This window comes from Dermochelys coriacea, chromosome 26 (assembly GCF_009764565.3).
Source record: "Dermochelys coriacea isolate rDerCor1 chromosome 26, rDerCor1.pri.v4, whole genome shotgun sequence".
Lineage (NCBI taxonomy): Eukaryota > Metazoa > Chordata > Testudines > Dermochelyidae > Dermochelys > Dermochelys coriacea.
Window position 1 is genome coordinate 13,346,284 of NC_050093.1, and position 13,808 is coordinate 13,360,091.

Genomic DNA, 13,808 nt, shown 5'->3' on the forward strand with positions numbered 1-13,808 from the left:
TTGGCTGGATATTTAAACAGGAAATAAGCCCTAATATCAGGGCAGTGACTGTAGCTCAAGGGGTAGGGAGCTGTGGCTTTGGATTAGAAGGTTATGAGTTCTATTTCCTCTAAGGAGTGGAGGCCATGGCTTTGGGGACAGCTGATGACCAGAGACTCATGAGCACCTCTCCTGAAGCAAAATGAGAAGTCTGAAGCAAATTGTCCATCTGTTGGTGGGGCTCTGAGAGATGTCCCTGGCCTGGGGAGCGGCAGGGACTCTGGGGCATTTGAGACAAAGGGACAGACTGGCACAAAGAGAATTACAAAGCATGCAGGGTGGCTAGGGTTAACATGAAAGGCAAGCTTTCTTCTCTGCTCCCAGGGGATGACGGGTTGAGCAGGAGTTTTTGTGGTACGCAGATCCTTGGCGGAAGGCAATCTGAAATTCAGGGACTCAATGCGGCTTTGGCCAGAAAAGGCTGAACTAGCACATGACAGTGCTGCCTTAAACTTACTAAAATCTAGGGAGTAGTAACTGTACCATGGTGGGAAGGGGGAAAGGAGAAAGTAGGTGATATTCTGAGGACGGGGAGCTTTGGGACTCCTGAATTCAGCAGGAAGAAGAATGACGTTGTGCCCCTCTGGCATTGCTGGGTGTTTGCCAGAGGGGCCTAGTCAAAGGCCTGTATTCCCGAACACCCTGTGAAAGGTGGAGAAATACCATGCGCTCGGCTAGAGAAAATACAACTTTGCAAGAGATTCCAGCATGGAGCGGGAGGAGAGACCTGCGGAGGAGTAGTCAGAGCAGGTGGAGTGGGAGAGAAGGTCAGTGCAGCTGAGAGCAGCAGAAACAAAGCACTTACCTTAAGGAAACCCAGACAACTTGGCCCAGCGAGCCAGGGCAGGGCGAACGGAAGGAGTGTGGGGCAGTGCTCAGGCCTGCTGGAGCGAGACAGGATGCCCCCGAAAGAGGCCAAAGAAGCACACACCTCGGTGCGCTTCCTGGAAGCACGCCTTGAGATCTGGGACTTCAGCTGCAAGAAACATCTGGGCAATTTGATCAGCTACTTCTTCCGTTTCATCTCCGGGAACCTGTCCCAAGGTAAGATGTGCAGCAGTGTACCCACAGCTGCGAGGCATTTGGAGGGAGCAGTCAGTGTGGGCCAATGGTGTTTTGGTGGCTTGTAGAGCCCAAGCAGTGGGGGATGAGGGAGCTGAGTGTGGCTGGGAGCCAGGGAATCTGGAGTTCGAATTCTGCCTCTGACCTACTTGGGCCCGCTGCATCCCCTTGCTGTACCTCAGTTTCCCCATTTGTAAAATCGTGGCAAAAGGCTCCCTCCCCTGGGGGTGGCCCGGGTTATTAATGTTTGCACAGTGTGTTGAACAGATACAGCACTGGGTATGTGCTGAATGTCCACTGGGGGGAGAGATGAAGGAACTGAGGGGCTGTGTTCAAAAGAAGCATGGAGGTCCCTGCAGGGTTCGATGAGAGGGGCAGCCAGCAATGGAAGGAATAAGGAAAGGGGGAACCATCATGTGGGGAAAGGGATGGAGCAGGGGATGTAACTGGCATGGTGAGAAAGGGACAGGAGAGGAGTGGGATTCTTGGTTTGGAGAACGGACAAGTGTAAAGCTTAGGTGCCTTCTTGACCTGGTAATTCCATCCACCTGCCCTTCATTGCTCTGTCTGAGCTGAATGGATTCTCATTGGGGTCCAGAGGGATCTTTTCAAATAGCCAAGGGGCTACTACACGGGAGGTTCTTTCCCCAGTTAAGGAAACTCTCTGCAACTGAGATGCCCAGGAGCAAGGACGCCTTTCTGAGAGGCACAGCCCCAGTGACCACCCATCCTTCGGGGAAGTACCTGTGATATTGGGAGCCGCCGTGTGGGATGGACAGACATGGAAGCAGGAACTACAGTTGCAGATGCAGCTCGGTGGCATTAGACAGCTAGGAAAGGGAGAGTGACTGCTGGATTTCATGGGCCAGGTTAGGTCTCCCAAGTGGTTGGAATGGGAGCACTTGGGAATGGGTCTCCCAAGTTGTCAGGATGAGTTTCCCCAATGGGCTCAATTTTCTATGAGGCTGGGGAGGTCTGGGACAGGTTTCCTCATGTCTCTAATCTCCCCATCACAGCAGCGCATAGATTCCTGGTTGCTGGGAACCCCCCCCTGGCTGAGAGGGCCAGCTCCGTGCCGGGCATTCCTGGCTAACCAAACTTTCTCTCCCCTGAAGGAGGATTGAGAGAGCAGGGAGACTTCAGCTGTGGGCTGCCTGATTGACTCTCTTACTGGCTGTTCTTCCCTCATTTGCTGGAGGAGGCCGAGTCTCTTGTTAAATACCAAACCCAGCACTGCTGTTAATTAATTGGAATCGGGCACAGACAGCCACCTGGCTCCAGAGATTATACACTAACTCAATCAAGCAACTGGCTGGAGCATGCTCACTCCGTGCCCGTCATTTGGGCAGAACAGGATCTCCCATCCTTTGGCACCGTGGAATCCATCGGCCCTGTTCCGGGCTTCACTCTAATCACCTTGCATACCAGGGCAATGCTACCTCAAGGAGATGTTTCTATTCCTGCAGCTACTCACAGAGGGGGTTCTAGCCACCCCTAGATTTGGCAGGGGGCTGGCAGAATTCCCATGGTGATTTCTCCAAGCATGGCGACTAAGGGCTTTGAAGCATCTTCAGTCTCTCGCCTGTGTGTCTGGGACTTTCTAGAGGGGGTTTTAACGTTGTAAGAAGGGAATGTAACCTCTGGTGTGGGTGTATTATGAGCGTCCTTCTGTGCCTGACCCCAAGTGGATGTGAGTCTGCTACAGCCCCGGCTAGAGAGCTTTAGCTCAAACAACCAGCTTTTAGCCCTGGCTGTCCCTGGTTCAATTCCTAATGTGTTTGGCCTTCATGTGGCCTCATCTTAAGTTGCACGCATAGGTCAGTGCAGGTTTCCAAAGAAGGGTTCGTGGCTAAACTTTGGTGTGGTGGGGTTTTTTAATTGACTCTGAAGCTCAGGAACGAACAGAGGAGACAGGATCAAGGATGAAGGAAGAGGAGGGCAATGAAGAACTCTGTCAAACTGCAAACGAAATCACATGAAAGCAGCATTGGTATTCCAATTCAGGACAGGCTTTGTCACAGCTCTTGGGGAGATAGTGATAGAGAGGAAGGGTGGTTTTATGGCTAAGGCACAGGCCTGGGATGGTTCAATTCCAGCTGTGTCCCAAGACTACCTCTGTTGCCAATTAAATATCTGTGCCTCAGTTTCCCCATCAGTGAAATGGGTATAGTAATGCTTTCCTAACTAGCAGGGTGTTCCAGAAGGATACATTCATGAATGGTGTGTGAGGGACGCATATTCTACTGACAAGCACCATAGAGAAACCAGCAAAGACTCCTTTGGATGCAATGTAAAGCTATGGTCCTTGACTTTCATGGTCATTAAAACCCTTGTTTTTGTAAGCATCTAACACTGTTTTGTGGCCAAACTCCATCAAGGGAAATTACCCCTGAAGAATGAACTGCAGTTTGTTTTACTTTGTCTTAATCTGTTATACAGAGTTGCTGGACACTGTTAAACAGCTGCTGTGCTCCACTCCAGAAGTAGCTGCCTATCAGTGATTTGCAGGAGGAAGGGGAATGGTGAGCCACATACCTTACCTTCCTCATAGGGATGCTGTACGGGAGAATTATTTAGGGGCTGATTCTGCAATCCTTACAGGGACTAGTCAGTACAATCTCAAAAGACCTGCCAAACCAGAGGGGGTACTCAATAGTAATTGCTACTCAATGTAAAAACAGCAGAATCGGGTCCTTTCGGCTTGTAAAGTGCTTTTGAGATGCTAAGATAAGAGAGGGACTGATCAGCTGACACATGCGTTGGCTAACATTTCTCTGTAGTGGGAGCTCTAGGCTGGGAAACACAGGACGCATGGCCTGGGCGGTGAAAAATCAGGGACGGAAATATATTCCTGCTGTACACTTGTAATGTACATAACCCGATATTCTCGTTGCTGATCCAGTAGATGGTGCACTGCCCTCCAGCTGCTACTGAGCCAATGCTCCCAGCTTGGTGCTAGGAGCTGCTATGGGACTGGAACTGCCATCTTCTAGATGAGATGTGATGATGTCTTTGACCTTTTGTGGCTCTAACAGGAGAAATGGGTTGTTAATAGCAATGTCTTGGTCAAATTCCTGCGTGAGCACTAGTTATCTCCTGCCTCCCCAAAACTCTGTGTGTAGCTTAATTGAAGTTTTTTTCAATCCGCCTGAAAATCTGATGTCATGCACTGCTCCATCCTGTTAAACAGCTGTCATGCCCCATCCCAGAGGTGGCTGCACTTCAGTGGTGCCTGATTGAACACATTATATACATAAATTAATTGCCATAATACTCTAATGAATTGTCCCTATTTAGAGAAAGAGAAATCCTGAACAGTTATTTGTCAGTGCATTCTGTGCATTAAATATTTCATTTTTAATATATTTTAAGTATTTCCCCCCCAAACTAGAAACTCTTAGTAGGTATAATATAATGATCCAATACTTAGAGTAGATAACAAGGTTTTCAATCTATCATTGTTAATGCATGTATTGTGTGTGTGTGTGTGTGTGTAATTCCATTCACTGCTGTCTATTGTAGGGTGGCCAGACAGCAAATGTGAAAAATCGGAATGGGGGAGGGGAATCAGGAGCCTATATAAGAAAAAGACCCAAAAATCAGGACTGACCCTATAAAATCGGGAATCTGGTCCCCCTAGTCTATTGGTTTGAGTCTAAAATTGTACATCCTAGACCCCCTACTGCTAATGGCAGTTCTCCTTTAGCTCAAGTGTTAGCGGCGTGTGCTTTCAGAGCAGGAGGCTGAGAGTTCTAGCCCTGCTCTTGCTGTGAAGTTTGAGGTGGCCATGGGGGGCCAGCATAATAAGAACTAAAACGGCTCATTTTACCATAAAATTCAGCCTGTCTATTGTGGAGCTGAGCCAAAGCAGCCTTTGACCACCTGGCCTTTGAAGTTGGGATCTGGGGTTGACCATATCTGCCTGGGCCCTGTTTCTAATCCCATCACTGCTCTAGGCTCTGATTCTTGTTACCCCTTTACTTAGCCATTCATGCTCTGGCCCAGTGTGGCTGTTACACTCTGTATATTAACCCCAGTGAGATGCCTTGTCCTGATCTTATTGAATTCAGTGCCCATTTTGCCCTTGACTAATGGGATCACGACCAGCAAAATAGACATGTTTCACGCCTTCCACAAGTTTAATAGTGTTAGAAATGCTATTAAGAGCACAAGCCTGCAGTCCTTCCTCAGGCAGAGCTCCCATTAACCCCCATGGGGGCCTTGGTGTGGGCTGCAGGATTGGCCCCAAAATGAGAGATTTCCGGAAGTTTTCATTTCAATTTCTTTGTGGGAAACAGCAAACAATTCAAAAACCACCGGCACCAGTTGCTCTGACTGGTCCTGTTATAACACGTTGTGTTGTCCTTTATGTGCACCAGCTACTAGAAGGTGACAGCCTACTACTGCTGCCAGCCATTGGAGTTCCTACTTTAGCTCAAGTGGCAGAGGGTCATATTGCAAGTTACAGGTTAGATCTCTGCTTATAACAATAAGTCCTTATATGGTCAGTTTCAGCAGAGAAGCTGAGAGCTTGATGGACTGTGGAGATCAAACTCCCCTCCATTTGCTACACCTGGTATTTCAAGGTCAAGCTGGTTGGGGAAGCTTATAGTGCGGCTGCTGACTGTACTTGTTTTCTTTTACCAGCACTAAATTAATTTTAAACCCACAGAAATGAAAATGAAGGTGTGTATTGGGGTTGGAGGAGGGAAAGAGACACACCTGGAGTAGATGATCAAAAGACACAAAAATAGACAAGAAGGGAGCCTAATTTTGGAAGTTATTTTCCATTGCCAGAGCCTCTCTGTAGCTGCATCAGAAATCCTATGCCACTTATGTGATGCTATACAGGCTGTGGAGAAAATAACATTTCAGACCCATGAACCTCTCTCCCTGTCTCCAGGGACTGCACTGAAAAGCCAGAGCTACTGTCTACTTAGATCTCTCCTGGTTGGTGTTTTTAAGCACAAGTAACTTTTCCAGTTTAATTGAGTCCACCTGAAAATTCAGATTCCACATGGATTCACTGACAGTTGCGAGACAGTCTCCGTACTCTGAGCACTGCATGTTAGGCAGAGATGATCCAACCGATGAGATGCACAGAGTCCCTTTGCAGCTCTGATTCTGCCTTTATCTTTGCCAGTGGCTGCTGGTGGGTTGACAGCCCCATGTTTTCTGTGAGCTGTTTGAAAACAACAAAATCCGTCCCCCGATTCTAAATATAGTCTCCACTTACTTCCCCAAGTGAGAACTCCTTGGCTCTTGTTTGTATGATCTGTACACTTTAGATCTGCATCTGGAGCGTAGAACATGAATGACTTGCAGATTTTTGTGGCTATATAAGACCCCACGTTTGTTATGCTGCTGCATGCCAGGGCTACTCACAGCTTCAAGGTGACAGCAGTGGTAGAACTCTCACCCTTCTGCTCCTAAAGTACAGGCCCCTAGGGCTAGAAGTTATGGAGACTCCCCATTAGCAGTATAGGGCCCATGACACAAAGATGAGCAGCTCTGATTTCATCCAGTAGAGGGCAGATCTGCACAAACCCACTAGTCAGCATGTAGCAAAACTTAGTATCTGATGTAACCTGGCTATATGGCCCAGAAATTATCAGTATAAGGAGAGCAACTAAAAAAGTACGTAAAACACTTGTGGGCCAAAAATGAATGAATATCTGTTTCTTCTAACATAACCAGGCAATGCTTATGGAGGAGGCCTCTTTAGTTAATTACCAACGTAGAAACCAATCATGCAAGTTCCTTAAATATACAGATAAACCAATGGGGGGGGGGGCTATGAGGAAGCTAAGTACCTTACATGATCTCGTCCTTGAATTCCAGATTTCCTGAGATCTGCCCGGCTGTTTCATAAATCTCCCCAGGGAAGCAATGGATGCTCCATCACTTGAGGCATTTGCAGCTGGACTGGACAAAATGCTAGTAAACAGCACAATAGGGGCTGATACTGTATGGGGTGGAGGGGAATTAGATGGGACTTAATAGGTCTTTGTTCCTGACTTATACCGGAGTCAGGACAGAATCAAACCCAGCCAGCCAAAGGACCATATGGGGGGCGGGGGGATGGGAGGAGGAGAGAAATATTGTCTTTTTTTCCCCAAAACCCATGAATCTCTTCTGAACATTTTCATGTTGTTCAAAAAGCCACTTTTGGCGGGAGGTGGGGGTGGGTCAAAAATGTTTGGCAAAATGTTCACCTGCTCTGTACCATTTATTAAGACCTCATTAATCATGAGTTATAAACAGCATAGAAAGGGTTACGGGGACCTTTAATATAAAGGGTGATTGTACGCACTGACTGTCTCCCTAATGACTGCAACAATGAAGGGGCGACAAACTAGCCCCTTACAATAACTGCATCTGTTCTTGGAGCGCATTGAGGTGGATTTAGTCTGACCCTCTCTCTCTCCACCCCATCCTGATGTTGCATAAAAAGCAAGGCATGGTGGGCTTTAGGAAGTAACATTAATTGTGGGGAAAGCAGGGGGTTGTCCTGCCCACAGCTCTGGAAATAAAGCCTCTTAGCTGGACGGTAGCATTTTTCCTCCCTGGATCTTAAAGTGCCTGTGTGGGCCAATATCATTGTGTGGCCTAGTCGATCGAACACTAGACTGAACCTCAGGAGACCTGAGTTATAGAACAACTCTGCCCTGGCCTGCTGGGTGGGCCAGTTTCAGGCCAGCTCTCTGCCTCAGTTTCCCCATCTATAAAATGGAGATGATACTGCCCTGAGATGGCTCTACTGATTGAAAATAGCGAGGTCATAGCAGAGGCCCGAAGTGAGGAGACAAACCTGGGATTTGGGAGGTCTGTGTGGTACAGGTTGTCTCTCTCTGCCTCCTGAGAGCCAGCCTCTGTTTCTGTGTCGTGGCAGCATCTTGGCCCCACTAAAGCTCTTTCAGCTCCTGTTATAAGACCTCTCCCAGCCTGGTGGCGGGGCGTTCCAGGGGAAGGACAAACTGCTGCTGAGTTTAGTGCCCTTTGGGGTATGGCGTAAAGCTCACCGATTTCATTCAAGCCCATCCTGGCAAGCTTCCGGCAGGCTCTGGTGTGCAGAAAAGGGGCAGTGATTGTCTTGAGTCATCCACAGGGGTGACTCATCTACTGTTGGCTGATGGAGAGGGGATGGTATGTGAACACCTAAACAAACATGGTTATTGAGTCTTTATGCTTGGTTAGAGAATAACTCCTTCTCCCCCACCCCCCAGCTCTGCCCCCCAGTAGACTTTGCGAGGAGGATGCAGCAAGGAGTGGTTATAGAATGGTGTAGTGAATGGATATGTGGCAGACCTGGGTTTTATTTCTAGTTCTCACACTGACCTTCCGAGTGACCTTAGGCAAAAGTCCCTTTCCTTCTCTGTGCCTCAGTTTCCCCTCCCACTCTTGGCCAGTCTTGTTTCTAGATTGCAAAGCGCTTCTGTGCAGACACTCATCCTGTGTGTGTGTACAGCGCCTAGCGCAGTGGGCCAACTGGCTGTGATATAAATAACAGAACAGCAGGGAACGGAGTTGGGACCTGTTGTAGTAGATCCCTCACGGTCCTGTGCTCCTGGGTCTACTGTAAATTCCAGCTCCGGGCGGGTGTTTGCTTCATATTCAGAAGTGGGAGATTGGGTGTCAGGACTCCTGGGTTCCCACCAGGAGGCCAAGGGTCCTGACTCTGCCACTGACTCACTACATGACTTTGGGCAAGTCTCTCCCCTTCTTCTCTGTGCCTCGGTTTCCCAAGTGCAAAGTATCCACATATTCCCACCCCCAGTAACCAGTGGTTTAGGGTCCTGTCCTTTGCTTCCTTTGCTGGCATTGGGCGGGGGACAGGTGGTGCTCTGGGGAACGTGGCAGCCAGCAAAGGCAGATCCCAGCTTAGGGTCCCGCATGGGAAATGGCTGCAAGGGGGAGCAATCCACCGTCGCTGGGTGGGATGCTCCGAGCGAGCTCTGAAGCCAACCTTGGGCCTCTCCTCGCTGCAGCAGCCAACTCTGGTGTCGGAGCCCCACTGGGACCTTGACGATCGCATGAGGAAGAAGTGACCCAAATGACAGATGCAGCCAGTGTCAGTGGAGCGGAGAAATGCAAGGGAAGCAGTAAAGCTTTCCCCTTCCTCTCAGCATCTCTCAGAGTATGTCTGTAGCTAGCTCCTCGCAGAAATGGAAGGGGACATGCCAGGGTGAGACAGGGCAGCTTAACAGGGACCAGAGGCTGGGGAACAAGGGGCATCAGGGCAGCCCTAGGGAATTAGGGTCCATAATGGGTGAGGTCAGCAATGGGGTGTTTTCCCAGGTTGGGGGCAACCAGCAGATGGGGCTATGCAATGGGGTGGCTGCAGCTCTGGGGGCTTGGAGCCCGTGTAACCGGGGCACCTGTGCAGGAACTCTGGGCTCGGGTCTCTGATGGAGACCTACGGATACCATGGCATGCTGAGCCTGGGTCTTTGGGGCCCAGGCTTGTGGACTCGGTGTTTCAAGCCCATGCTTGAGCATCCACGCTGTATTGTAAACCTGGGCTTAGAGCTGCTGGACTCAGGTCTGTGGCTTGAGCTGTGTCCCCACTGAAAACTGATGGGACTTGGACCTTTGTCTTAATGGCACTTGGGCTCTGACCCACCTCCCTAGCCGAGTCCTGGGTGCTTGCTGACCCGAGTCAGACTGATTTGTCTGGACAGAAGGTGCAGCTTGGGCTCAAAACTGAGTCCGAACCCAGGCTTAATGTGCCATGGAGACCTATCCTGTGGGACCACCATCGTGCTGAAGGCTTGAAGCTCATCCCCTTCAGAGTCCGTACTTAGTCCATGACCCAGCATGATGCTACGAGGCCCTTTGCTGCAGAAGCTGGCCGGGCAGGTTGAACCGGTTTTGCCTTCTCCCACTGCCCTGTAGCCCCCACTTCTCCCTAGCTCAGCAGAGCAGGTGCAGAGAGACCTAAAGCCGGGGGTCTGGGTCTGTATGATCTGTCCCCGGGAAGTGGTATCGGTGATTCAGCAGGGCCACCTGAGGCACCACTGAGTTCACTGCCAGGTGCTACATGGTGGTGTCTCGCCATCTACTGGGCAGATGTAAAACGGAGCTCTTCCTTGCTTGGCACAAAAGCTCCCCTGCCACCAGGCTGGCTGCTGTTTGCAGCATTGAGGGGTATTTTTTTTTACCCCTTATGTTCTGGCTAAATTCAGCTACCTTCCTTCCTCTTGAATTGCCCCAGCGGTTCCCTGACACTTCCCCTCCCATGCTCTTCCGTTGCTCCGATACACACTGCCCAGTTCCACCCCAGAGATGGCTGCGTTGCAGCAGCTGAAGTGATTCCCAAACAGTTTGCTTGGGGCTTTTGGGAGCCCTTGGGATGAAGGGAGCTGGGCTGGAAAGGCCATTTGATATTCATATTGACTTTCCTCGGCTTCGTGGGGGTTTACGACAGAAGGTTCACCTCTTTCAACATTGGCTTTGTCTCTGCTGAGGTCATGGGGAAGCGAGTCCCTTCATTAGCCCTGCTGTAACTGCAACCAGCACAGCAAGATCGGATGTCCTCTTGTGGGACAAGGAGTCCTCTCCCCAATTCTGGCTAATGCAGCACAGCCAGCTGGCTGCTTCCAGATTGGCTCCAGGTGTGGTAGGAGGAGGCTGAGACCTTGAACCACAGCTTCCGAGCCCTGGCCTGGACAGACTGGCCTGTGTGTGGAGCAGTGCATCCGAATGCATCGCTTGGGCCGCTGTCTCTTCTGAGCCCAGCAAGAAGAGAAGCAGCTGCCCCTTCTCCCCTGGGCCAGATGGACCAGCCTGCCTGGGTTTGAGAAGGGTGTTGGGAGATAGGAGGGAGGCTGAGAGCTATGGATTAACAGGGTGGAGCTTTTCCTCCTCTCCCGCCCCCCCTGCCCGTTCATCTTCTGCTCTGAAATTAAACCGCAGGCCAGCCAGTGTTCTAGGGTTAAATGCAACCCCAGGAGCAGGTGTCACATCTGTTGGCTTATCTCGAGCTCGTGCAAAGACTCCCATTGACTTCAGAAGGCATCTGGTCAAGCCCCAAGTGCCCTGCAGCCCTTGGCTACTCTCTGCCCAGGTCACAACCTAGTGGCTTCAGCCTAAAGAAAAGAGACGCCCCACTACTGCTAATGGCACCTCAGGCCTGGGGCTCTGGAAAGGAAAGCCGTGAGTTCTAGCCCCCCTGCTGGCTAGAGTCCCCTGCTGGGGAAGGGTGAGGACAGGACAAGTGGGGTGCCCCTGTCTCCTGTCTCTGTCTCCGTCCACGCTTCCAGGGAAGCTGGGTATGGGGCTGCCGAGGGGACTGTGCCTTAGTTAGACTCGGACGCTGCGTCCTGGAGCGGGAATGAGGAACAAACCCACAGGTCACAGAAACCTCATGGCCGTACACTGGAAGCGACTTTCCCTCCCTCCACCCCCATGTCCCTCTCTGTAAACCAGTGATAACAGTGTGAATCCATGGGTGAAACGGGCTATAGCGGGTCTGCGGGGCGGTGTTACTGTCACAGTGAGAGACGGCCCTTGGCAGCTGCAGACCGATTCCAGCACTTACCACTCTCTGCTCACAGCTGGCAGAAATCCCTTGCACCGCTGCTTATGCCAATGCCTCCCTGGCGATTGCAGGGCGTTGCACCAGAGTAATTGAGAGCGAGCTTCCAGCTCAGTGTGAAGGCAGGCCTGCTACTGCACACAGACATGGGGGCCAAGCCTCCTGCAGCAGCTGCTGTTCTTGTTCCCGGCTTGCACACGGTATTTTGTTTTGCTTTCTATGCTGTTAACTCTGCCCCATAGTGGGCCCCCTCTCGCAAGGTGCTAAACTCACTCAGCTGCTCCAGGGTCGATCAGCCCTTTGCAGGGTATAGGGAAGGGCCATGTGGCAGAGTTCATCCTATTGCTATAAAGCGTGGGATTCAGAGGACACAAGGACAGCTGTCGGATCCCACCTAGCCCATGCCCTGGGACTCCTCTATTGTAGGGTCTTACCTCAACCTTTCTGTATTGATTCTCACCACACCCCTGTACAAAAGAGCAGGGTTGTCTTCTGATCTTTCAGAGGAGAAACTGAGGCCCCGAGAGGCTGAGTGAACGGCCCAAAATCACCCAGGGAGTCCGTGCCAGAGCAGGGGACTGAACGTGGGTCTAGGCTGGTGCCCTAAGCACGGACCACCCCACCTCTCTCAGGGGAGGACTGTCCCTTACAGCTCATTTTCTGGTGTTCTCGTCCAGTGTAGATTTAAAAATCTCATGTAATGAGGCTCCTCCCCCTCCCTCCTGGGGAGATGATGCCCCAGCCTGTTAGATCTCGTTTCTCTAAGACCTTTCCAGGTGTTTAGGCGAAACTCCTCTGGTTAATTTCTTCCCATCCCTCGTTCATAACTGCACTGGCAGCTTCTCAGGGCAAGAAGGATGGACGTTTTCTCCTGTTGAGAGTCGGTGTGATCTTCCTCTGGGGCTGTTGGCTGGCTCCTAGCCCACTTTCCAGGTCAGTTCACCCGCCTGCTTTCAGAACTCACCATCCCCCAGCACGGCACCAGGGCCAGGGGCAACTCTGCTGCACAGCTATACAAGTTTCTCTCTCTCCAAAGCAGGGCTCGTGATCTCAGGAAAACAGGGTTTTGCTGGGCGGGTTGTCATTTCTGCCCGAAATGCATGGAAAGGAAAGAGAATCCATGCTCTCCTGGGAACGGTTGCCAGATTTCAGCTTGTGTTTTAGTGCAGATTCAGGCGGGAGTTTACGTCTGGACTGGCTGATACGTCCCTACTTGGGAGACTAGGCAGTTGTCTCTGCATTTCAGAGCTGGCCCAAACCTGAAAATATTAGCTGTTTTTATGACATTTACAGTCATGCTGCAAAGAGGGTGGTCTGTCCCTGCATAACAGCCAGCCCTGAGAATCCGGAGCAGCTGAGGAAGGAACAGGGATTTCTCTCTAAGGAGCTGGCAGAATGGAAGAGTGGCAGAAGCCGCAGGACTGGGAAGTCGGTCCCCTGGGAGAGAAGATAGTGGGAACCTGCTAGGGAACAAGGACATCCAGGGTGGCGCTCGCTGAAAGAACAAGGCAGAATCCTGCTGGAGGAAGTGAGAGGCGAAGGGGGAAAATCCCCTTGGAGCTATAGCCCAGTGTGGGCTGGGGAACTGTTTGTGTTTGGAAAACCTGCCCACCTGGAAAGAGACTCAGGCTGTGGCCGTGTAGCCTAGGTACAAGCCAGCACTTCACATGCATCTTGAGGCCTCGAGCAGATCTGGGTCCTGTTGCGCTAGATGCTGTACAAAGCCATATGGGCGATCGGCACTTAACTGTCACTGACTTTCGATGGCTGGTGTACCCCTACCTGCTTTTACGGCCCTATGGAGATCTCTCCCTGCCAACTTCCTCACAGTGAGTGAGTCCCTGCCCCACCACCATTGTCAGTCCATTGACAATGGAAAAGCCAGATCTAAGCACATTCCTGACCCAATTTCTCAGTTCAAAGAAGCCTGTCTGAGTTTTAGATCCACCCCCAAACTCTTGGGTCTATCTACATGGGCTTGGTCTTCCCCCTCCCGTCTATGCCGGGAACCCCAAGTCCTTGTGCTCATACATCTTGCAGGAGATGAGCTGACAGTGTCTCGCTTCATAGCTGGCTGGAGAAGCAGCAGCGAGATGGATGGCTCTGAAAAGTGCCAACTTGAAGGAAACTTCAACCGTACCTGGAACGATTTGAAACCATTAAAGCATCAC

At 50.9% G+C, this 13,808-nt stretch overlaps 1 protein-coding gene across 3 annotated transcripts in view; it reads left to right on the forward strand.

Annotated features, from left to right (window-relative positions):
* Nucleotides 1-13,808, forward strand: part of KCNIP3 (potassium voltage-gated channel interacting protein 3) — an 82,897-nt gene that overhangs the window by 23,683 nt on the left and 45,406 nt on the right. Inside the window, exon 1 of one of the 3 annotated variants that reach the window (XM_043503166.1) lies at nucleotides 793-1,083. The exons of the other annotated variants lie outside the window; for them this stretch is intronic. Coding sequence (XP_043359101.1) covers nucleotides 939-1,083 — 145 coding nt within the window. The 5' untranslated portion in view covers nucleotides 793-938. Of the gene's footprint in view, nucleotides 1-792; nucleotides 1,084-13,808 lie in introns of those variants that run through there. 3 annotated transcript variants of the gene reach the window in all.